Genomic DNA, 26780 nt, shown 5'->3' on the forward strand with positions numbered 1-26780 from the left:
CAGTACAAGATGTATTCAAAAAGTAAGGGCCATTTAGCCACAAAAAGCTATTTCTAACAGTTTTAGTTTTCTACAAACCTACTTGACTTCTCCACATAACTGTCATTCAGTTCTCAGAACTTCTCATAATGTTTTACTAATTTCTTCATCCCCTCAGTCTAGAAGTTCTCAGCCTGGGAAGTGAACCAGCTGACAATGGAAGTCTTGAGTTTCTTGACATCTTCAGACCTTTCTCTGCCAGATCATAATTTCAAGCACAAGAAAAGGTAATAATAGCCAACTATGTAAAGTTTTGAGTCTGTAACATAGACAGTTGGAAAGTTTCTAATGGAAATACTTAATGTTAACATTGGTATGGATAGCAGTCTGTGGACATACATTGTTATGGTGGAGGACTTCACCAGGTGACAGTTTCCCATGCTATTGATTCAGGACAGCATTTCTCAGAGTGGTGAAAATTTTTCAGTACACATAATATGCAAATACTGACCCACATTCAATGAAATCAATCAACACAATATAATTTTCATCCCAGAAAATAGTAGCTTTGGTATTTCAGCTTGAGTCAGGGAGCTGCTTGAACTTCTTTTATTTTCAGCAAAGCTATATTTTTATAGGATATCTATGTCTTATAACACACAACAATGTGGGAAAACAAATCATATCCAACTTGTTGATAATGATCCGAAACTGCTAATGTTTCACAAATTTCGCTCTTTGTTTCTGTCAGCAAACCGTTTTGGTAATGACTTTACATGTAGTTTGCTGTATCTTATATTTTCTGTGAATGTCATGTAAATAATGGTGCATTCAACAATGAGGAAATTCATCAGTCAGAGCACCAATCATCAGTCAAAATAGTTTTTGGTCCATTTGTTGCATTATTTCATCAGTCTGGATACCCCACTACCACTCCACTCTTGATCATTCATATTTGTACAGCCACTTTTAAAGTCTCTACACTATTTTTTAGCCTTTCCTTCACCCATTAGTGTCAGCCAATGAACTAAGCATAACTTCTAATAAATTTGAGCAGCTGTAAATTGTTTTAAACAAAAAAAAATCAAGAAACTGATGGGAGCAACAATTTTCAAAGCCATTGTTGTTTGCTCTAACCCAATCAGATGACAACTGTGAAATAATAATGTCTTCTGTGGCTTCATAGGAATATATTGTTCTGTATTTGTGCAACTTTGCTCTGAGTTGCACAAATCATTTATATATAGGGTGACCTAGAAAATATTTACAAAACTAATGTGGAATTGTTAACAAACATTGTCATAGAAAATGCTGTGATCTATGATTTCTATACAACAATTCATTGCTGCCACACATTTGTGCATGTGGATATCCCCCACACTCTGTCCCAAGTATTTTGCTGTTTCATTGCATCTGAGTGAGTGAGAGGAGTAGAGGTGTTTAGTGACCAGTTCAATGCAACACAAAATGGTGCTCACAATAAAACAGACAGTGTTCATTGCCAAATGTTATGCAAAGCAATTAATGGAAAATGTGTGTGGAGCTCTCTTCACAGGAATTTAAGACTGTAATTGTTGTGGCAAAACCTCCAGCAAAGTTTACAATGCAAAACTTAGTAGCAAAATGGCACAAAACAGGCTCTGTAGTGAATAAAATCTGTAACTATCCAAAGAGAGTTCAAACATGAGAAAACATTGCTCAAGTCAAGAAGCTTAGAACAAAGTCCAATGAAATCTAAATGCCATTTGTCTGTGGGAATTAAGATATCATTGTGCCAAAACATTCACAAAAAGGGCCTGCATCTGTATTCTTACAAATTTACTGTTGTGCATGAGTTAAAGCATCCAGATAAACTTTCATGTGATGTGTTCTGCTGGTGATTTTTGAAAGAAGTGGAATCAGAACTTTTCGATCCTCAGTTTTGCACTTGTTCAAATGAGGCTTGATTCATCCCGTCAGGGCATGTGAACTCACAGAACATCTGCCATCATGCATCGCAAAACCCCCATCAATACTTCGAAGATCCGTTGCATCATCTCTAGACTGGTGTTCAAAGTGCACTGTCTGGTGTCTGCACTGTAAAACAGCTCTTTCTTTCACTATACTGTTATGATAATCAGAAATTACGTAATCCATAATCATTTGGATCATTTCACAGAAGAGGAACAACTGTAAGGATATTTTCAGCAAGGCAGAGCAACAGCTCACATAGGCAGTGCAATCTCCTTTTCACCTCAGTTCTCATATCTTTCTCCCCTAGATTGTTACCTGTGGGGCAAATTGATGGATCAGGTGTAATCAAATAATCTTCACACATTTGAAGAGCTACAACAGAATGTTGGAAACACTATTGCTGGTATCCCTCTGGCAAAGCTGCTACATGTGTCTCACAGCTTGATAAATCAAACACAGCACTGCATTGACATTAGTGGTGACCATTTCCACCACCTTCTGTGAAGTTCAACAGCAAGGGTCAATCCCATGTCAATCTTTTGTAAATATTTTGTGGGCCAGTTTTATTTTGCTCACTCTGAATACTTTTGAGAAACTTTGTGGCTGTAATGAGATCACTTTTTTTTTAAACAATACTTCTACAAATATTTATGAAATTCTATTCCCTTTGGAATGTTCATTCAAGAAAATAAATAAATAAATACATGTGTGAGAAGGAACAACAGTGGTGTCCTACTGTAACTCCCGTATTGTAGTGAAACAGCAGTGACCCAGACCACATTCTATAAGATCTGGCGTATCATTACAACTCCACGCTGTAACCCAAAAACGTTCTTTCAGCTCTGCAACTTCTTCCAGTAAGGCTATTATGATGGTGTGAATATAGTTCTTTCTGATTCTCTTCCTTAATTAAGCATATGAATTACCACAGCAAACCACCTTCCTGTTTTTCTCCGTGAATCATCACAGCAACCCACATTCATATTTTTCTCTGTTTTTAATATGATGTATTCTACTGCTATGCCTCAATGGAGTTCTGATAGATTCACATCTTTGAATACATTTTGATGTAAGCATTGTAAAGTACAGACAGTGGTAAACATCAGTGTGACTCTAAAAACTAAAACTTTCCATGTATACCCCCAAAAAATATATTGAATAATGATACACACCTTATTAGGATGCCTGAAACACTTTCTCCACACAATGACCAATGTGTTTCCTAAAGTTGCCATGATCCCAAGGATCCATACACAGACACGAAGTACCAAATTAGACATAAGATCTTCACATGAAGAAAACTCATCAGGTGGTGGCATGCAGACACTGACATGTCGTGCCAAGCAGCAGAATCTATATTCATCAGTTGTTCTGAAAATTATTTGTGCTATTTTGACAACAAATAAAAGCATTTTGCAGTTCAAGAAAAAAATCATTCACATAACATACACCTGAGATAAGAAACACAATCATTCACTAATTCACTCATCATGTTCCATATGTCCCATTAAGCAAAAGGACCATCATGGCTAAGATTAGTATGTACCATAGCTTTAAACTCAAACCATATGGGTATTTATATAAAACAGCAACATATTTTATTCTAAGAGGCTAAATGAAGGGTAAATTGTTTGCTGCCTCCTAAATTATTAATAAACGTTTTTGTACTTCAGTAGGGGTATGAGTAAGTCTCAGACAATAAATCAAAATAACTGGCACAGCTCTTGGTTGGACTCTGGATTTTTTCTGACAGTTACTGTGACTATCAGTTCTAGTGTTGCTTTGCTTATGTGAACAAACAAATTTCACATGCTCTGTGTTAAGATATAAGTACTTCTGTAACTTGCAGTGTGAGACAGTTCTCAGGTCAGAGAATGAGAGCTGGTCTGATTTGATTTGATTTTTATTTGCTTCTATTGATTACACAGTGTATACTAATATATTAGTATACAGGACAAGTCAAGTGAAATACTACAGTAACAACAGAATATTGTGTGTGTGTGTGTGTGTGTGTGTGTGTGTGGAAACAGCTTTGCTCACCTTTGCTCACAACTGGCATTGTATAAAAATGCTCTGCACAATTTTCATCAAGCAAACATTGTGTTACGTCTGTCATACATGGTTTTATCAAATTCTCAGTAATACTGTGCACTTCACCCACTTTTGCAATGTCTCTGGCTTTTTCATTCACACCCTGGGTCACATATCTCATAGTTTTTTAAATTCTTAATAATTGTTTTTTCTTATGTTTAAACAAATTCTTCATTCTCATTTTTGCAACTGGGGTGTATGATTCCTAAATGTCAGTGCATCTTAGTGGGTACCATGGAACTTTTTGGAAGTAGCTTGCAACATAAAGCATAGAGATGTGAGCCATTAGAATCAACAAATGTGAGATTGATGTAGGACTCATCATACTTCCTTTTTTTCATCTTGACAGTTTCCTTAATGTTGCATTTGACATGGACTAAATTACTGTCAAAAACTACAGTATTTACTTGGTACCTAAAAACTACAGTATTTACTCTGTACCTTTCACTGTTCCTTAGCATAAAAAAGGTCTCTTTGAGTGTTAACTGTTACTAGTATGTGTTGCTATGATTCAAAAAATCATTTTTCTCTTTTTTGTAACAGGCAATACAACATTTTTGATCACTTCTCTCATATTTGACATAAAGGAACTGAGTGTAATTCTTTTGAATAGTCTTGTTTTATGAACATTTTTCCATGACCATTCAAATAAAGGACTATGTGCATGCCATGAAATCTTCAGCCAACACTGATGATATCCAGAACATTAATGTCTACAAATAGTTTGCATGTACACACATAAAAAAAAAAAGTTTTGCATCACCCCGATTCTCAGAACTTCTGAAGAAAGACATTGACTGTGGATATTGTATCACAGACACAGTCCCTTTGACTGTTCAGAGATGTCACTAAACCCACTCAAAGATGTAAACAACCACGCATGAGTTGTGCCTGTTAGATGGAGAGGATCCAACAGCTGATCAGTTCCAGGCATCCCACCATGAAGGAGGTACACGGCTCATGTTGTCTGTAGGTCAACCATGCCTAGACAGTCAATACCGCAGTTTGATTGTGTCTGCATTGTTACTGTGTGCCAGTAAGGGCTCTCAACAAGGGAACTGTAGAGGTGTCTTGGAGTGAACCAAAGTGATGTTGTTTGGACATGGAGGAGATACAAAGAGACAGGAACTGTCGATGACTTGCCTTGTCCCCATCATGAATGACTTCTTTCAGGATAACGACATCGCTCAACTAGAGTGGACACATGTTCTCCAGACATGAACCCTATCGAACATGCCTGGGGTAGTTTGAAAAGGGCTGTTTATGGATGACGTAACCCACCAACCTCTCTGAGGGATCTACGCTAAACCGCCCTGGAGGAATGGGACAATCTGGACCAACAGTGGCTTGATGAACTTGTGGATAGTATGCCACAATGAATACAGGCATGCATCAATACAAGAGGACGTGCTACTGGGTATTAGAGGTACTGATGTGTACAGCAGTCTGGGCCGCCACCTCTGAAGGTCTATGTGGTGGTACAACATGCAAAGCGTAGTTTTCATGAGCAATAAAAAGGGCGGAATGATGTTTATGTTAATCTCTATTTCAATTTTCTGTACAGGTTCTGGAAATCTTGGAACCAAGGTGATGCACAACATTTTTTGGTGTGTGTATTTGATAGCTGTCTGTTAGCAGCACTGACCGCTTTGTTCACATGCAACCATAGTGTACACCGTACTGGTGCAGAATGGTTACACATACACTGAAGAGCTAAAGAAACTGGTACATCTGCCCAATATCGTGTAGGGCTCCTGTGAGCACACACAAGTGCCACAAAATGAAGTGGTATGGACTTGACTAATGTCTGAAGTAGTGCTGGAGGGTACTGATACCACAAATCCTGCAGGGTTGTCCATAAACCCATAAGAGTATGAGAGGGTGGAGAACTCAATAACGTTCATGTTTGGTGGCCAGCAGAAGTGTTTAAACTCAGAAGAGTGTTCCTGGAGCAAAACTGTAGCAATTCTGGGCATTGGGGTGTCGTATTGTCCTGCTGGAATTGCCCAAGTCCATCGGAATGCACAATAGACATGAATGGGTGTAGGTGATCAGACAGGATGCTTACATACATGTCACCTGTTAGAGTTGTATCTAGGTGTATCAGGGTTCCCATATCACTCCAACTGCACATTCCCCACACTATTAGAGCATCTCCACCAGCTTGAACAGTCTCCTGCTGATGTGCAGGGTCCATGGATTCATGAAGTTGTCTCCATATTGATGCATGACCATCCCCTTGATACAATTTGAAACAAGACTCATCTGGCCAGGCAACATGTTTCCAGTCATCAACAGTCCAATGCTGGTGTTGCCAGGTCCAGGAGAGGTGTAAAGCATTGTGTTATGCAGTCATCAAGGGTACATGAGTGGGCCTTCTTCGGATCTGACAATCCATATTGTTGATGTTTCGTTGAATGGTTCGTATGGTGACACTTGTTGATGGCACCGCATTTAAATCTGCAGCAATTTGCTGAAGGGTTGCACTTCAGTTACACTGAATGGTTCTCTTCAGTCATCATTGGTCGTGTTCTTGCAAGATCGTTTTTCAGCCATTGCAATGTCGGAGATATGTTTTATCAGATTCCTGATATTCATGGTACACTCATGAAATGGTTGCATAGGAAAATTCCCACTTCATCACTACTGTACCTCAGAGGTGCTGTGTCCTATCGCTTGTGCGCTGACAACAACACCACATTCAAACTCACTTAAGTCTTGATAATGTGCCATTGTAGCAACAATAACAAATCTAACCAGGCATTTGCTTTATATAGTCATTGCTGACCATGGTGCCATATTCTGTCTGTTTACACATTTCTGTATTTGAATACACATGCCTAAACCAATTTCTTAGGCGCTTCAGTGTATTTACATTTAATTGTGCCACATTACCCAAGCACACCTTTAAAACTGACGCTTCATTTTAGTACACATCATTTGAGCCTTCAAATACTTCAATGTAATCCAAAAGAATGTGCTGGTTTGTGTAATACTGACATAGTCAATCCTGCAACACTCAGTCACTGTATTCTGTGACAGCACAGTAATAGGAAGTAGGGCACATTGGGCTGTAACACATTACATTATATTAACACTTGTTCCATATATCATGAATATGACATTTCATAATGATGTGGAACTTGTCAGCTTAACATAAGTTTTCAGTATGCAACATAATTTTTTTTCAGCTATTGACTAGAAGGAGTTGTCATTCATAAATTCTTTTAATTTGTTTTTAAATGTTGGTTGGCTATCTTCAGACTTTTAATGCTATTTGGCAAATGACCAAAGATTTTTGTGGCAGCATAATTCACTCCTTTCAGTGCCAGGTTCATATTTAACCCAGAATATTAAAGATCATCCTTTCTTCTAGTGTAGTAGCTATGCACTTCACTATTACCTGAATGTACCTATTGCAAATGTACTGTGAATATCCTGAATTCATTAGATAAATGTCTGCAAGGTGATCTTGGGTTGGCTGCAGTTATTATTCTGATTACACTTTTTTGGAATAAACACTTTTTCTCTCAAAGATGAATTATCCCAAAATATGATGCCATAGTAGGTTATTTCACTGACATGTTTATTACCAAAATTTGCTATAATCATAACAGCATAAGTTCCTGACCCTAATCATTTCAGCAGATCATAAATGTGTTTCCTCCTATTAAATTTCTCACCAATGCACACCTTCAGAAATTTGGAATATTCTGTATTAGCAATGTAGTTCTGCTTAAAGTCTATATTTTCAGTGGTATTATTCCATTTGCTGTGTTTTCTCAAACTTCAGTGAGAGACCATTTATGGAGAACAACTTAATAATTTTCTGAAAGGCATTGTTTACAATATCCTCAGCTAATTCTTGTTTGTTGGGTGTGAGTACTATTCTTGTACCATCAGCAAAACGGACTAGCGTTGCACCTTCATGAATACAGAGTGGAAAGTCATTAATATATATGAAGAACAATAAGGGACCCAAGACTGAACCCTGTGGGACACCATTCTTAATACCTCCTCAGTTAGAGGACTCTGCTGATTTTTGCAAACTATCTATGCTGTTAACTTCAACCTTCTGCATTCTTCCAGTTAAATATGAATTAAACCATTTGTGCACTGAACCACTCACTCCACAATCTTATCTAGAAGAATTTTATGATTCACACAGTCAAAAGCTTTTGAAAAATCACAAAATACCTGAATTAGTAATGTTTAATTATTCAGAACCACATTATGTGAGCACATTCTGTTCTGCACACTGCAGACAGAGTTTCATGCCTTGCTAAATCAGAGGTTGTCATTTCTTTGAAATATGTTTCAATTAACAAAGTGGTTTATGGTTTGAACAGAATTTTCCAAAATTTTTGAGAATGTGGTGTATTCTAGAATAGTGTCTCACTTCAGCAAGAAACCAAATAAAAAGTAAAATAACTGCAACCTTTCACATTTCCTGCCAAAAAGAAAGTGTAAAAAACTTTTATCTGAATTTTGTTTGCATTATCTCGACATTGCTGTAAATCTGTGGAAAGGATATTCAATAATGGGTACTGTCAACAATACCACAGTGTTAGCATATTAACTTGAAACAGCACTACTGAGGCTCTTCCTCAGTAAATACCAGAATCACATTCAGAATTCAGTGCAACAGTTATAAGAACTCAAGTCCTGATACATGAATTCTTCTTCTTCAGGAGGAAACAATTCACTAAATCCCTAGTTCTAAAAGTGAAAATTTCAAGCCAGTTTACTGACACAACTTGGTCCTACCTTAATCTATTTCTTAATCATTAAGAACTACAGCAAGCAGATACGTGGGATTAAGGAGGTGGCCATTTTGGCTACTGTGTCACAGAATATTTATTCCCTCATGACGTTTGTTGTAAATAATACACTGCAGTTCAAAAAATGTACATAATTATAATACCAGAGGGAGAAATAACATTCATTATGCTACAGTGAGTTTCCTTTAGCACAGAAACGGGTGCACTATGCTGTAACCAAAATTTTTGATCACTTAAGCAATGATATAAAATGTCTTACAGACAGCAAAGTAAAATTTAAAAACAAACTGAAAAAGTTTCTCCTTGGCAACATCTTCCATTCCACAGAATAATTTCTGCTATTTTAAAATGTGAAAGGAATTACTAACTCACTTCTCTACGTCTTTTAATGTATATCAAAAAAACACTTCTAAATTATCAGCATATAGCCATATTTACAAAACAGTTTGTGATATGAATATAAAATGACTCATTCCACATCTTTACAATTTATCACACAAATGATACATGGAACATGAAAATTACTGTCTATAATATGAGGAATATTGGTACAAAAATGAAATGGCATATAATTATTACTGTTATTGTTATAATCATCCTCGTAATACAGTTAGTGTAAGAAACATAGGTCAATATTATAGTGATTATACGGAAAAAAATAAAGTAATAAAATAAAGGTATCTACAACGGTAGTCCCAAAAGTAAGGTCTCCTATTTTTTTATTAGTACACAGACCTGTTTATTTCTACAATGGTTTACATCAGTTTACAGCTTGAACATTTAGCTATTTTTTGACATAATCACCATTTCTGTCGATGCATTTTTGTAGAAGCTGTAGCAATTTTTGTATGCCCATGCCATACCAGCTTGCCACCATGCTGTTCAGAAAGTTATGAACCTCTTCTTTCACCTTGTCATCACAGATGAATCGCTGGGACCACAATTAATGGTGACAGGTACTGTGAGATTCTGAAAAAACGGGCAATTCAGAACCGGAGAAGAGGAATGTTGAACAAGGGCATACACATTCTCCATAACAACGCTTGCCCACACATCGCTCAGCAAACCGTTGTTCTCTTGCAACAGTTTCAATGGAACATAATCATCCACCCACCCTATAGACCTGACTTGGCACCCAGTGACTATCACCTGTTTCCTAGGTTAAAAGAACATTTAGCTGGAAAATAATTCAGCTCTGACATCGAGGTGAAAGAAGAGGTTCATATCTTTCTGAAAGGCATGGCAGCGAGCTGGTATGACATGGGCATACAAAAACTGCCACAGCGTCTACAAAAATGCATCGACAGAAATGGTGATTATGTCAAAAAATAGCTAAATGTTCAAGCTGTAAACTGATATAAACCATTGTAGAAATAAACAGGTCTATGTACTTATAAAAATAGGAGACCTTACTTTTGGGATTACCCTCATATGAACACTAAGACAAAATGGGTTAGCAAATGGTGATTCAGGTCTTTAAAACTGGGGTTTCATGGCACACACTTTCACTTTGTATCCAATGAAATTATCAATGCATAGTATAATAAATACACTGGCCACATCACACACAACAATGAAATGGAATGGTCAGCCTCTTTTTGGTACTGCATCCTGAAAGATTCAATGTGCATTGTGACATGTGGCGCCAATAAAGTAAATACACTTATTTCTGTCTCAGCAAGGCAAGTAGTTTTGAATTTTTCTTTTCAAAAAAGCAACACTTATAGGGAATAAGGGAGCAGTAAGCACAACAATGACAGCTAATGAGTAGGATATAGGTTACATAGAGCCAATCTTCCTCTGGATCTGATGCCTACTCATTACCCTTATTTAAAGAAGACAACAATCACTGTTGCTGAAATACCATGGAGAGTATTTGACTTCACATGAATATCCTACAAGGATAGGTACCAACTCCAGAGTGAAAATTTAAGGAGGATTCTTATTTACTGTATGTAATTTATCTGATACATCTATAGACTAAGTATTTTCTAGCTACATACAGTACGTTGTATCAATATACATTGTTGGCTATTAAAACTGCAAAACCCCAAAGGAAATAAAACAATTAAATTTCATTTATTATATATATATATATATATATATATATATATATATATATATATATATATATATATATATATATATATATATATATATATATATATTTTTTTTAAAGGGGAACATTCCACGTGGGAAAAATATATCTAAAAACAAAGATGATGTGACTTACCGAACGAAAGCGCTGGCAGGTCGATAGACACACAAACAAACACAAACATACACACAAAATTCTAGCTTTCGCAACAAATGGTTGCTTCATCAGGAAAGAGGGAAGGAGAGGGAAAGACGAAAGGAAGTGGGTTTTAAGGGAGAGGGTAAGGAGTCATTCCAATCCCGGGAGCGGAAAGACTTACCTTAGGGCGAAAAAAGGACGGGTATACACTCGCACACACACACATATCCATCCACACATTTACAGACACAGTATAGTGGGAAGGACACTATTAAATTTTTAGGGGCTCTGTAGGTGTATAGTGTACAAAATTAAATACACAGAGCCGCCACCTATGACATCAAAAATGGCTCTAACTCAGCTGGCAAAGCATCAACCTAATCTTGGATGACAGTTATGGGTACATCATCCCAAGCTGCTTTCTTCTGTGCCAGAGTTCATCAGCTGTCATGGCTTGTGAGTGGTGGCATTCAAGCCTTTTGGAAACCAGATCTACATCTTCATCTACATCCACATGGATACTCTGCAAATCACATTTAAGTGCATCGCAGAGGGTTCATTGAACCACCTTCACAATTCTTTATTATTCCACTCTCGTATAGCATGCAGAAAGAATGAACATCTATATATTTCCGTACGAGCTCTGATTTCCCTTATTTTATCATGATGATTGTTCCTCCCTATGTAGATTGGTGTCAAGAAAATATTTTCGCATTTGGAGGAGAAAGTTGGTGAGTGGAACTTTGTGAGAAGGTTCCATCACAATGAAAAATGCCTTTCTTTTAATGATGTCCAGCCCAAATCCTGTATCATTTTTGTGACACTCTGTCCCATATTTCGTGATAATACAAAATGTGCCGGCTTTCTTTAAACCTTTTCGGTGTACTCCATTAGTCCTATCTGGTAAGGATCCCACACTGCACAGCAGTATTCTAAAAGAGGACGGGCAAGCATAGTGTAGGCAGTCTCCTTAATAGGTCTGTTACATTTTCTAAGTGTCCTGCCAATAAAACACAGTCTTTGGTTTTCCTTCCCCCACAGCATTTTGTATGTGTTCCTTCCAATTTAAGTTGTTCGTAACTGTAATACCTAGGTATTTAGTTGAATTTACAGCTTTTAGATTAGACTGATTTATCGTGTAACCAAAGTTTAGCGACTTCCTTTTACCACTCATGTGGATGGCCTCACACTTTTCGTTATTTAGGGTCAACTGCCACTTTTCGCAAAATTTGGATATCTTTTCTAAATCATTTTGCAGTTTGTTTTGATTTTCTGATGACTTTATTAGTCTATAAATGACAGTGTCATCTGAAAACAACTGAAGATGGCTGCTCTGATTGTCTCCCAAATCATTTATATAGACAACGAACAGCAAAGGGCCTATAACACTACCTTGGGGAATGCCAGAAATAACTTCTGTTTTACTTCATGACTTTCCGTCAATTACTACAAACTGTGACATTTCTGACAGGAAATCACAAATCCAGTCACATAACTGAGACGATATTCCATAAGCATGCAATTTCACTACAAGCTGCTTGTGTGGTACAGTGTCAAAAGCCTTCCGGAAATCCAGAAATACAGAATCGATCTGAAATCCCTTGTCAATAGCACTCAACACTTCATGTGAATAAAGAGCTACTTGTGTTTCACATGAACGATGTTTTCTACACACATTTTGACTGTGTGTCAATAGACAGTTTTCTTCGAGATAATTCATAATTTTTGAACACAATATATGTTCCAAAATCCTGCTGCATATCAGCATTGACGATATGGGCCTGTAATTTAGTGGATTACTCCTACTACCTTTCTTGAATATTGGTGTGACCTGTGCAACTTTCCAGTCTTAGGGTACAGATCTTTCATCAATCGAATGGTTGTATATGATTGTTAAGTATGGAGCTAATGCATCAGCATACTCTGAAAGGAACCTAATTGGTATACAGTCTGGACCAGAAGACTTCCTTTTATTAAGTGATTTAAGTTGCTTCACTACTCTGAAGATATTTACTTCTACATTACTCATGTTGACAGCTGTCCTCGATTCGAATTCTGGAATATTTACTTTGTCTTCTTTTGTGAAGGCGTTTCGGAAGGCTGTGTTTAGCAACTCTGCTTTGGCAGCACTGTCTTTGATAGTACCTCCATAGCTATAGCGCAGAGAAAGCATTGATTGTTTCTTGCCACTAACATACTTCACATATGACCAGAAACTCTTTGGATATTCTGCCAGGTTTTGAGACAAAGTTTCGTTGTGGAAACTGTTATAAGCATCTCGCATTGAAGTCCATGCTAAATTTTGAGCTTCTATAAAACATCACCTATCTTGGGGATTTTGTGTCTGTTTAAATTTGGCGTGTTTGTTTCATTGTTTCTGCAAGTGTTCTAACCCATTTTGTGTACCAAGGAGGATCAGCTCCGTCATTTGTTAATTTATTTGGTATAAATCTCTCAATTGCTGCCCATTCTATTTCTTTGAATTTAAGCCACATGTGGTCTACACTTATATTATTAATTTGGAATGAGTGGAGATTGTCTCTCAGGAAGGCATCAAGCGAATTTTTATCTGCTTTCTCGAATAGGTATATTTTTCACTTACTTTTTGAGGATTGGGGGTTACAACATTCAATCTCGGTACGACAACCCTGTGTTCGCTAATCCTGAATCAGTTTTGATGCTCTTTATTAACTCAGGATTATTTGTTGCTAAGAGGTCAAGTGTGTTTTCACAAGTGTTTACTATTCGCATGGGCTCATGAACTAACTGCTTGAAGTAATTTTCAGAGAATGTATTTAGCACAATTTTGGATGATATTTTATGCATACCTCTGGAATTAAACATGTATTTTTGCCAACATATCGAAGGTAAATTAAAGTCACCACCAACTATCACTGTATGAGTTGGGTACATGTTTGAAATCAAACTCAAGTTTTCTTTGAACCTTTCAGCAACTGTATCATCTGAATTGGGAGGCCGGTAAAAGGATCCAATTATTATTTTATTCCAGTTGCCAACAATGACCTCTGCCCATTCTAACTCACAGGAAGTATCTACTTCAATTTCATGGCAAGTTAAACTACTTCTGACAGCAACAAACATGCCACTGCCAACGGTGTTTAACCTATCCTTTTGGAACACCATTAGGCTCTTCGCAAAATTTTTGGCTGAGCTTATATCCAGCTTTCAGTGCCTATAATGATTTGAATATCAGTGCTTTCTATTAGCGCTTGGAGCTTTGGTACTTTCCCAATGCAGCTACGACAATTTACAGCTGTTACACAAATGGTTCCTGTATCTACGTTCTTCCTGTGCTCAGGCTGCACCCTCTGTGACTTAAGCCCTTCTTGTGTTTTCACGAGACCCTATAACCTAAAAAACCACCCAGTCCACACCACACAGATCCTGCTACCCATGTAGCTGCCTCCTGCATATAGTGGACATCTGACCTATTCAGCGGAACCCGAAACCCAACCACCCTTTGGTGAAAGTCAAGGAATCTGCAGCCTACACGGTCGCAGAACAGTCTGAGCCTCTGATTCAGACCCTCCACTTGGCTCTGTACCAGAGGTCCACAATCGGTCCTGTCGACTATGCTGCAAATGGTCAGCTTTACTTTCATCTTGCAAGCAAGTCTGGCAGCCTTTACCACTTCTGTTAGCCACTCAAAACCATAGAGAATCTCTTCTGATCCATCATTGGTACCAACATGAGAAACCACCTGCAGTTGCTTGCACCCTGTGCTCTTCATGACATCCGGGTGGACCCTTTCCACATCTGGAATGACTCCACCCGGTATGCACACAGATTGCACATTGGTTTCCTTACCCTTCTTGTCAGCCAAGTCCCTAAGGGGCTCCATAACTTGCCTAACGTTGGAGCTCCCAACTACCAATAATTCCACCCTCTGCAATTGCCCAGATCTTGCAAGCTGAGTGGTTTCCTCTGAAACAGGACAGACGACAGTATCTGGCTCAGCGACAGTGTCAGGCACCAACAGCACCTGGACCTTGTTTGTCAGACAGACTGGGAAGGCCTTACATGTGGCCACCTTGGAAGTCTTTCATTGCCTGATTTGCCCCAGGGTGACCTCGCACTCAACCACAGGTGAGGGTTGGCCTCAGTGCGAGCAGTAACTGGGTTGGCCACTGGTGAGCACCGATTGGAGGACTCTGATGTGCTGGACATCTGTTGGATCCCCATGGCCAGCCCACAACAGTGGTGCCCAACCACTGCAGCCTCAAGCTGTGTAACCAAAGCCATCGCAGCCTGAAGCTGAGAGCGAAGTGTCACCAACTCGGCTTGCATCCACAGACAACAATCGCAGTCCCTGTCCATACTAAAGACCATGGAAAACTAAACTATGCAGATAAACAGACTATTGGTACATGCTACGCAACTCTATTGTAGACCCTGATGAAAGTGCATGAACTGTGTCTAGTAATACGCAGATATTCAAAAACCTAACTACTGAAGCACTCAGGTGAAACTAAATAGTTTAGCCCTGATTAGCAACTTATAATATGTCACAAAATTTGTTTACTTTCTGCTGCAAACAAAAATGTGAGAACTGTGGCTATTAGATATTAAATTTACATGCAGAAACTCAAGAAACTAAACTATTAAAGCACACAGATGATATAATAAAATTCTCTCCTGGTTAGGAACTTGTAAATGTCACCAAAGTGGTTACTTCCCTGTTGCTGCATCTGTCTCGGTCGGCTATTACTACTGCCAATACAAGAGACATCTGAAGAACGTGCTGGCCAGGGCAACAGCTGAACATCCTCTGAGTGAGGTAGATCAGGACAGCATGGGCAACACATGAACTGCTACATCCACAGCCATATCTATACTCCACAGGCCACCTTACAGAATATGGTGGAGGTGGGGGGGCAGGGGGGGGGGGGTACCTTGGGAAACACTATCTGTTTCCTCCTATCCTGTTTCATTCATGAATAGTATGTGGGAAGAATGACTGCTGGTAAAGCTCCATATGATATCTAACCTCACTTATTTTATCATTGTAATCATCTGTTAAGTGTATGTGGGAGGATGTGTACATTGCCTGACCCTTCTTGGAACATACTCCCTTGAAATTTCAACAGTAAACCTCTCCATAGCTCCAAATGCTTTGCCTGACACTTCTTGGAACATACTCTCTTCATCTTTCAACAGTAAACCTCTCCATGGTTCACAATGCCCCTCCTGTAACATCTGTTACTGGAGTTTGTTGAACATCTCTGTAATGCTCACACACCCAGTAAATGACCTAGTGATGAAACATGCTGCTCTTCATTGGATACATTTCCTTGATATTCTTCCAATGAATCTCAGACTGGCCTCTGCTTTTCTACTACTTTTTTTCTATATGGTCATTCCACTTTAGCTTCATCCAGATGGTTAAACTTAGATATTTTGCAATAGTTGCTGTGTCCAGTAACATGTTGCCAATAGTGTGATTGCACAGTAGTGAGTCTCTTTGCCCATTTATATACATTACATTGCATTTTCTTACATTCGGGGTCAATTTACAGACACTGCACCAATCGCCAAGCCTCTGCAGAATTTCCTGAATTTCATTACTGTCTTTTGGCATTGCAAACTTCCTATAGAACAGCATCATCATCCACAAATAGCCTCACAGAGCCACTTATATTACCCAGCAGATCACTTTTATAAATTGTAAGTAGCAGCAGCCTGTTTCACTCCCCTGGAGACTCCAGAAATTACTTTAATGTTTGTCATTTTGTTCTGTTAAGAACAATGTGATCTATCTGCAAGGAAATCCTGTATCCAATCACAGGTTTGGTCAGATACTCAGGAGGCTCATATTTCTTTCACTAAATGAAATTAGGGAACTGTATCAACTGCCTTCCAGAAGTCAACAAACATTACACTAACCTGAGTGCCTTTGTCCACAGCAATCTGGATCTGTGAAGGAACCCAGTTCAGTTTTCAAAATCTCTGTTTGGGAATTCAAGTTCATTTTTAGAGGGGAGATTTTCATTATCAGAAAAGTCCTAATACATAAGCATAAAACACATTTCATAATTCTACAACACACTGACATCAGTGATCTAGGCCTACAATTATCTACACCTGTCCAATGACAAATGGGAACACCTGTGCTTTTCTCCAATTGCTAGGCACCCTTCACTATACCATTGTCCAACAATAAACTGCTGCTAGAAAGTGAGCAAGTTATTTCCTATAATTCCTGCACAACCTTGCAGGGTCCAGGTGAGCAGTTTTAATTCTCTCAGGTATTATGAGCTTCAGCACTGAAACAATTTTTGAAGACTTGATTCAGTGTTGCATCTTACTCCCTGTCATTTGTTTTGGTGCTGATATGATCAGTGAGTGATTGCATTTGGATTCTTAGTTAGATCATTTCTAAAACTTTTGCTTTGAAATTCAATGTATTCTCCTCACATCACTCTCCTGACACTCATTTTACTTTCATTCAAATATTGTTTGCCTTCTAGACTTTAACTTTTCTTAAACAAGAGCTGAAATGCTCTTTGCTTTTGCAGCAACTTTCTAATCATTATCATGTTGAAATATAATGTCATGGAACCAAGCCACCAACCATACCACAAGAGAAATGTAATGCCTGCTGTCCAAATTACTGTCTGTCTGAAGAGGTGATAATGCTGTGTACCCAACAGCACCTCATATCATCACATCAGGTGTTGGACCGGTGTGATGATGACAAATGCATTTCGGCAGCATTCAATCTTCTCAAAACCTTCACACAAGGATACGATCAGTGTGATGCTGTACACAGAACTGGAACTTGTGTGAAAAGCAGACCTGTTGACACTCTAGTGTCCAGTGTTGTTGCCTGGTGCACCTACATTGACACACTTCTCTCTACTGCCACATCAAGGAAAACTGCAACAATGATCGCTGTACTGAGAGTCTGTGGGCCTCCAGACATTACTGTACTGTCCTAGTAGATACTTGTCTTGCTGCAAAAAGCCCATTTCCTTACTCAGAATACATAACATGGCTGCATGATCCTGTACATAAGAGTAAACAATATGTCTGCCCTCTTGCGTGCTTGTCACGTAAGGCCACTAAGATCCTGTACAGCACTGATTATGGCCCTCCTGAACCCACCATTTCCATACTTTCACAACAAGAGTCAGATTCTGTGCAAAGTGAGTAGCAATGTCATGGAACAATAAACTGTAGTCTTGATAGATCACAATAGTGCTAGTGTCAAATTACAACACGTACTGATAAAAGTTTCTCCTTCTTACACGAGGCACAATGCAATCTTCTCACAAACAAGCAACATCCAAATGCGATCTCCAAATGAGAAATTCACTGTGTAATCTTTCCTTATACAGTGCAAATCAGCTGCCCCAACCTATATGTATTATGCAACCCACAACGCCTTCAAAAACAACAAGGGAGACTTTTATATTCTCTCACTTGCAATGCATGAACTAATAGCCCTAGAGAAAAATGAAAAGGACCTTTTTGTAATAAATTTAACGTAGTTAAATTTTGTACTGGGATATGTTTTCATTCGAGGCCACAGTTTTTGAGTTATTCAAGAAATATCAATTTGAAGATCACTTTTGCACATTTTCCTTGATTAATTTGAAAACTGTGGTCTCTAGTGAAGATGTATCACAGTACTAAATATAACTACATTAAATTTCCTTCAAAAAGGTCCTGTTCATTTTTTTGGTAAGACTAATAGTTTGCACATAGTGAGTGAGAGGATATGAAAATCCTACACATGGTATTTGTAGCTGTTGCAGGTTTCATAAAACCCATAGGTAGGGACAGTTTGAATCAACACGTACACAGAATATAGATGACATTACTCTTATCTATTTTGTGTGGTTGTGCTGGAATACTTATTGTTTGTTTATGCATGTATGTAATACGCTTGGTACCAGTTTGGTGTTTGTTGCGTGCTGTCTTCATGGTACAGCAATTTTGATGGCCAACAGTCTTTAATTTTAATATTAATAGCAATACTTACAATCTCTTCAGGGACCTTACACTCTTGAAGACAGTACTGCCAATGGTTCTAATGCTGTTACCACTCAGATCCCTGTTGAGCATTAAACAGTTGATTGTTAAGATTAATGAGTTAGGATTTGCTGATTCTTTTTAAATGATTTTCAAATGTATCATTCTAGAATTTACATCCAGAAAGTGGTAGACAAATATAAAACTAAAAATTATAAACATGTTGCTGAGAACTACCTACTGACTTATTCTTGAAACAAAATAAGCTGAGCAGGGTCTACTGCAACATATACTGAGCAATTGAACTAGGGACATCTAGGCAGTAGTGTGTAGCACTCCCTTGTACCCTAACAAAATTGATAACCCATCAGAGCACTGACTCCCCGGGACACAAAAGCCAGCAGGAAGCCATCCTAATCCTTACCACTTAAGCAACATTCATAACTCATAGAGATTGTTTGGAACTGGATCCAGCTGACATATTCCTGACATGTGCAACAGAACTGAGGTCAGATTATTTGGGTAGGGAAGGAAAGGGCGAGTGTCAAGGGGGAGGGAACTCCCTTGTCCCCCATGGTGTGATCCTTAAATCATTCTGACCCACTGAGTGTTGGGGAAATACAAAATCTTTCTGAAGGCCCATCTCAAGAAATAGACACACATGATTAGATGATATTTTTCTGGCTCATTCTTAAGAGAGATGATGATAGACCAAATAAGAGGCCACATTTATTCCCATGTAAGAATCCTCAATGTCAAAATACCTCCATCACTTGCCTAGACAGTACACTACTGATCATTCAAATGCATTGCATCATGCAGTTTTCAAAGTACTCATGTTCTGCAATTGGCATGTAAGAAGGTGTATTGTGACTCATCAGTGTAGGAAATTATTTTTAATGCTTAGAGTACCCGAAGGTCATTTTCATGATGTATCTCTGTGCTCCATGGTGAGAGAGTTAATATGTAAATCGGTGGGTTCCCTACTACATACCAAGGAGGTGATTCTGGATGGCATAAATACTCATCAATTCTTGTTGTTCAGCATCGACTCTGAGAGTGATTTACTGTATCATGTCCCATCTGTCCACCATCATGGCCAGAAATATTTAACAATGATTCCCACCATCAACACATTTTTGCCCATGGTAGTTGGCTCTGACGGCAGCGGTATTACATGAAGCAACATACTCACTATACACTGTCGAGATGGCAAAAACTGAAAGCTGCAGTGCTCTCATTACCATGGAGACAGGAGTATCTCAAGCATTTCTACTCACAATCTTGCCATGATCATACTAGCTAATATGATGTGTTTGTCCCATTCCCCATTAAACTGTCATGCTGACAATCGCTACAAGGTTTGATGATATCCCAGTTATGCGATATGCTGATTTATTCTGTTTGCCATGGTGGCAAGAGTGCTTTCTTCCATCATAGCCATTGTCTCTAATTATACTGTTTGTAGTTAATGTTGAAGTTTTCCTGAATAATGAATAGCTCATGAGATTTCAGGGTTGATGTCAGATGATACTAACTTGTGTAATTGTGTTATTGCACACTTACTCTCTGATTACTTGTGTGTGTGTGTGTGTGTGTGTGTGTGTGTGTGTGTGTGAACAGTTGAAAAGTAGTCAAATTGATAAAAGGAACTGGTACTGTACATGTCATTAGGCAGTAATATAGTATTTACAAACAAATTTAAAAAGAAATGACTGAATCTCATGCTTTATCAGTTGAAAGTTACCTAGTCTTCTCTCAACATACTTCCATAGGTTCTTTGATAAGCAAATCCCAAAATGATCTGGTCACAGAAAACATTTTTGTGCCAGAATAATCCTCAGAATTTCCAATGGAGACACAGTGTTTTGAATGGAACTAACCTGATGATGTAACCGTAATTTACCATTAGAGAACAATGAAATAAAGTCTCACACTCTGAAATTGTTCTGATTGGTAGTCTCACTGCTCAATGACTGACCCAACATTGCTGATTTAAGTCGGATATTTGTTCACTAAAGTATTTTCCAGTAATGATCAGGTCACTAACAGTCCTCTTCATATTATTAATCATTTCTTAGTAAGAATATGATTATTAAAAGAGTTTTTGAACATTCAAGTACTACACCAAGTAAGGTACCATCCCTAGTAGATTTAAATAGCAGCAATTCCTCCAAAATAGACTTCTATCCTGAAGCTGAATGAATGCTGAGAGCAGGCTTAAAAGGAAGCCACAAGAGATATTTACACATAGATGTTTTCAGGGCTAAATGTGAACTTTTATGCCATCAAATCTTCATACTAAAGTGCAGACGTTGATACCAAAATGCTTATCAAGTGACTGCTAGTCACAAACTTTTTGTCTGACACACTATCACAACACCTGCTGCTTGGTGATTATGTGAACTAAAAGAGATGTTAACTGGGTGGCGGCTAGATACCAGTTGATGACCCATTGTTTGGTGGGAGTCTATAAAGCAGGTGAAAGAATAATGTGAGTTGGAGTTTTAATTTGTAATAACTTTTTCATTAATTTTCAGAAAATGTAAACCACTTATCAGAGAGAGTAGGATTAGGGCTATCCAATGAGCTAGGTCTTCTGTGAATAAACTTTTATTAGCTCATAGCATTGTGTATAATCACTAGATATTGGAACAACTCCAATTGCAGATCTCTCATAAAGGACAATGTTTTATGGAAAACTTAAACTAACTATGCCATGGAAATTAGTAGCACTTAAATTTGTAATCTTAAGCTTTCCTGGTGAATCAACTACATATAATGTTTTTGATGTCCATTCATGTGCAATTGTCTTCATAACACAATATTTCAACAGTGTGTCTTGCCATCATCTTTGAGTAACACCTGTAGAAAGAGCGTCTTCACCACATCCTGCCTCCTTTAACCCATGACATCTACCCAATCATTACCCATTCACACAAAGTATTGGGTGGAGTGGTGAGGGATGGCATTTCTCAATGCTGGGTGCAAACCTCAGTCTCTTGATTCTTCTGTAGTCCCTGTCGGGCACAAAGGTGGATCTCAGTGAGCACTGTGATTTTAATTGACTGAGCACTGGGTCCCAAAATTTGCTTAGGGTGTAGCCACTGTCTCTGTAGATCAGCCCATTGGCCACTCAAATTTCAATAGTCTCCTTTAGAACACAGTTGTAAAACAATGAGGTGTCTTAACACTTCCATTTCTTCATACTGCATTGAGGCCCCTGTAGACATGCAATGTGTTTTATAACTGCAGATTTTGTCAGTTCCTTAATTCAATATGTATTCTGTGTTCTTTGCAACTTTTTTGATTGTCCACACTGCCTGCCCAATATAAGCTTTACACAAAGGCATAGAATATAGTAAACAGCCAGTTTATGGAACCCCAAATTGCCTTTCACCATAGCTAATAATGCAACTTTTCACTGGGAACGGAAAACGCATTTAATGTTATGTCAAGCCAGGATTCTGCCAATTGTATTCCATACTTTGCCAGCATATGGCTGATATGGCACTGTCTTATCCTCCTCATCATGTTCTATTTTCTTGGTCTTTGCTTTCTGCCTGGAGATGCATTGGATTTGCCTCCCACCATATCTGTTCTTCTTGAATATGTCCTTAAGGTGGTTGAGATCCCTTGGTACACTTTCTTCAGCTGATACTGCATGAGACCTGTGTACCAGTGTACATAGTACACCCCCACATTATGAAGGATGATGGCAGCTGGCAGCATGCTTTGCTGTGTCCCATAGTGCCTTTGTTTTGTGCTTGACTAAGATGTCCAAAAAGAGGATTTTGCCATTTTCCTCCACCTCCATGGCGAATTTGATAGTGGGGTGCCTAGAGTTCAGATGTCTTTACCTGTATGTGGAAAACTTGTTTATGGAGGATTTTGAAGAGAAAGCTCTGGAAACAGCTGTGTTGAAGCCCATATGCTTTTTCACGCATGTTGGTGACACATTTGTTGTGTGGCCACATGGGAGAGAAAAACTTTAGAAGTTCCTCCAGCATCTGAACTCTCAGCACTCCAGTATCAAATTCGCAATGGAGGTGGAAGAGACTGGAAAAACACCGTTTTTGGACATATTGGTCAAGTAAAAAATGGATGGCGTAATGGGACAGTGTGTATAGTAAAGCCACCCGCACCGATCTGTATCAGCACGCTGCCAACTGACATCATCCTTCATAACGTGAGGGTGTACTATGTACACAGGTACACAGGGCTCAAGCAATATTGGATGAAGAAAGTTACCAAGAGACCTCAACCACCTTAAAGGCATATTCAAGAAGAACAGATACAGTGGGAGACAAATCCAGTGTGTCTTCAGGCAGAAAGTGAAGGCCCAACGAATAGAACATGATGAGGAGCATAAGACAATGTCATATCTGCCATATGCTGACAATGGATTGAATAAAATTGACAGATTCCTGGTTTGACATAACACTGAATGTGTTTTCCATCCTCTCTGGAAACACAAGCACTATTACCTATGATGGAAGGTGACTTGGGGCTCTGTAAATTGTGTGTTTCCTGTAATCCATGTAAATAGGTAAGAAATATATTGGGTACACTGTGTGGACAGTGAGAGAAAGGTGCAAGGAACATAAAAGACACAATGAACTTATGCAAGCAACAAAAACTTGTGGTTGCAGAGCACTGCACGGCTACAGGGAGCATAAAGAAATGGAAGTGTTAAGAGAGACTTCATTGTTTTGGGACTGTGTTCTGAAGAAGGCTATTTAAATCTGAATGACCGATGGGCTGATCTACGCAGACAGTGGCTACACCCCAAGCAAAGCTTGGGACCCATTACTCAGCCAACTAAAATTACAGTGTCAACCGAGAGTCAGTTCTACATCCAATGGGGGCTACAGAAGCACTGAGAGACCATGATTCATACCTAGTCTTCGATGGTGCTGTCTCCCAAAGACTCCACCCTATGCATCATGTGAGCAGGTAGTTGGGGAAGGTGCAGGGGGAGAACAAAGTATAAAGGAGGTAGAATGTACTGAAGACACTCATTCTACAAGTACCACCTGAAGATGATGGCAAGGTATGCTGTTGAAATATCATGTTATGAAGACAATTGCAGCCAGCTGGACACTCAGGAACAGTACAAACAGTGTCCAAATAATCTAGTGACCCATGAATTTCAAGAAAACACTGCCTAGGTAGAAATTTTGACATTTTTAGTAAATGGTGTACACCTGCTACCATTCTAATTATTGAAAGGAAAAAAAGAAACAGTTATGTTAAGAAGTAGAATGGTAGCAAATGGCGTAATTCCATTTCACTACGTTTCATGCTCAGTTAAGGCTGCCTTTCTAGGTTGCAATAGTAAAACTGTTGGTTTTGTTTCACACTCCTTTCATGTATTATGTATGTGGTGTGGCCCTTGTAATCTTTGTCACATTGACATAACAGGCTTCACTGTTTTGAATTTATAGCTGATGAGAGATCACAAATTCATATGAAGGACTCCAATGAAGAGTGAGTCAATATCAATGCTTACTAATCAGTTCAAACCATTCAGTCAGAGAGAATTCAATCTATTGCAAAATTGGAAGAAATGCATATACAGTGTCTGAATTTGCCCACAAAAGGTCATTTATTTAGATTGTTGATGAAGATAAAATAATATACCCAGTGATAAGCAGGTGTGCAGTCTAACATGGGGTCACATGCAATAACACCACATTTGCTGGTACAACTCAGATGCAGCTGTAGGGAACCCGTATGGATTTCAGTGGTGTTTGGCCTCAAGGTGGCGTTACAGGAAAGGGTAGCTAATGTGAGTGTCATGTCAGGACGGCTTCTTAGATACCCAACAGCCAAAATGGGTTCAGTAGGTTGTTGTCAAGCACAACATCAGAGTAACATGACAATACTAAATAGGTGGTAGACTCTGATGGATAGAGCCTGCAAGTAGTCAAACACCAAGATGATGATTAAAAAATTAATTAGCAAAAGCTTTTGGGGTTACGGTCATGCCAAGTTGGATACAGGCACATCTCTAGTGCTACTCCAAGTTGGCAGTGGCAACAGCAGAGGCAGCAGAGATGGTGGTGATATAGGCATCACAGCAGAAGTTTACACAACTAGCATGACCTGGAGTGAAAGTGGTGGCTGCTGCAGGTCTAGTGTCATTAGGTGAACTTGCCTATCTCCTCAATAGCTTGCTGAGCATTGTTTTATTGGGCACCACTGAGTTATCGTTTTGCTTACCCTCACACAGTGCCACAGTCACTTGGCCAGCAATGATGCAATGCTCAGCTGGGCTGTGTATTATTACATTAATGTAGTTACTGAGCCATCCCTGAGCCAAGTGGGTGCTGAGGATCTATTTCATCCCTCCCTGCTTCAGAAAATGGGTACACTGATTTGGGGCAGTTTACCTTTATTTACATTCATTTGCTTACAGCCTATATAAAAAGGAAAACAAGTAAAAAAGGCAATTCTGAAACGGTCTCTTTATAATTTTATCATTAGGTGGCACTGCATGGTATTTCATTACCTCTAGATGGTGCAACACAAACAATATTGTTCCACTTACAGTGAGCTAAAACTGTCACAGTCAGTGTCAGCATTAGTTGATTAGTAAAAGGATGGTGGGACTTAGTTGCGAAATGTTCTCCATTTGTAGCAGGAATGGCAACACTAGAGACAGTTGCTAGAGATGAGGTACCCAGAACAATACCCCAGTGCAAATAGTTGTGATATTGCTATACATGCTGCCATAAGTGCTCCAAATGGAAGCAGTTTTGTTGAGCCATAAGCAGATGGTCCAGGCGTGCAAGAAGAGGCTCTTCAGGTAAGGCAAATTAAAATCAATCAATACCTTGTACATAATTATTATGGCCTTAATGTACACAGCTGGATATGTGAAGTTCAAGGCAGAATTCACTCCCTCTGCTACTTAGTACTTTTCACCAATTGTCACCCAGCTATTTGTGTGAGAGCTGCCAGTTGTGGCTACAATGTTGGAGAGCCTCTATAAGTGGCAGCACATGCTACACATGGCATTCACAGTTAGCTAAGCAAGATTCACAATGGTAGAGTGTGCTCCCCAATGACCTTGGAAAACAATACAATGTCATACATCATCCAGTCACATTAATGTGACCAGTGCATGTCTTCGATGTCAATGTGCAATAACCATTCACAGATGTGTGATGGGGGGGGGGGGGGGGGGGGTGAAAAATAGTGTTGCTGTTGTTGTAATGCAGAAATGGAATGGTTCACCTGAAAACCAAAAGGGCATGATCATTGACAACAGTGCCAATGGTGAAAGCATTTCTGAAATGATTAACTTTGTAAACTGTTCACATGCTGCAGTTGTTAAAATATACCATGCTTAGCAAAATGGTACTATCCAAAACTGACACCAAGGCAACTGTGGTGCACCATGGACCATAGATGACAGCGATTAACAACAGCTGTGGAGATGTGTGCAGGTGAACAAACATGAAGCTTTAGAGCAACTAACTGCCAAGGGGCTACCAACAGTATCTCCTCAATGACCATTCAGCAAACGTTTATGCACATGGGCCTCAGCAGCAGGTGCCTGTTCATGCACCCATGCCGACTGCTGCTTGTCAGTGACGAAGACTGGAATTTGCATGCCAGTACCAAAACTGGAAGTCCACTGAGTGCCAAAAGGTGCTTTTTTTTGTTTTCAGATGAATCATGTTTTATGGTCAACTGAGCAGATGACTGTTGGTGAGTATAGTGTGAAACATTTGAAA

General features: G+C 38.9%; 1 protein-coding gene across 1 annotated transcript in view; it reads right to left on the reverse strand.

Annotated features, from left to right (window-relative positions):
• Nucleotides 1-26780, reverse strand: part of LOC124775578 (G-protein coupled receptor GRL101-like) — a 339081-nt gene that overhangs the window by 37577 nt on the left and 274724 nt on the right. The window contains exons 15-16 of the mRNA XM_047250408.1: nt 19046-19117; nt 3105-3303 (exon numbers count right to left, since the gene is read on the reverse strand). Of these exons, the coding sequence (XP_047106364.1) occupies nt 3105-3303; nt 19046-19117 (271 nt within the window). The remainder of the gene's footprint in view (nt 1-3104; nt 3304-19045; nt 19118-26780) is intronic.

The sequence above is a fragment of the Schistocerca piceifrons genome, chromosome 2 (genome assembly GCF_021461385.2).
Source record: "Schistocerca piceifrons isolate TAMUIC-IGC-003096 chromosome 2, iqSchPice1.1, whole genome shotgun sequence".
Classification (NCBI taxonomy): domain Eukaryota; kingdom Metazoa; phylum Arthropoda; class Insecta; order Orthoptera; family Acrididae; genus Schistocerca; species Schistocerca piceifrons.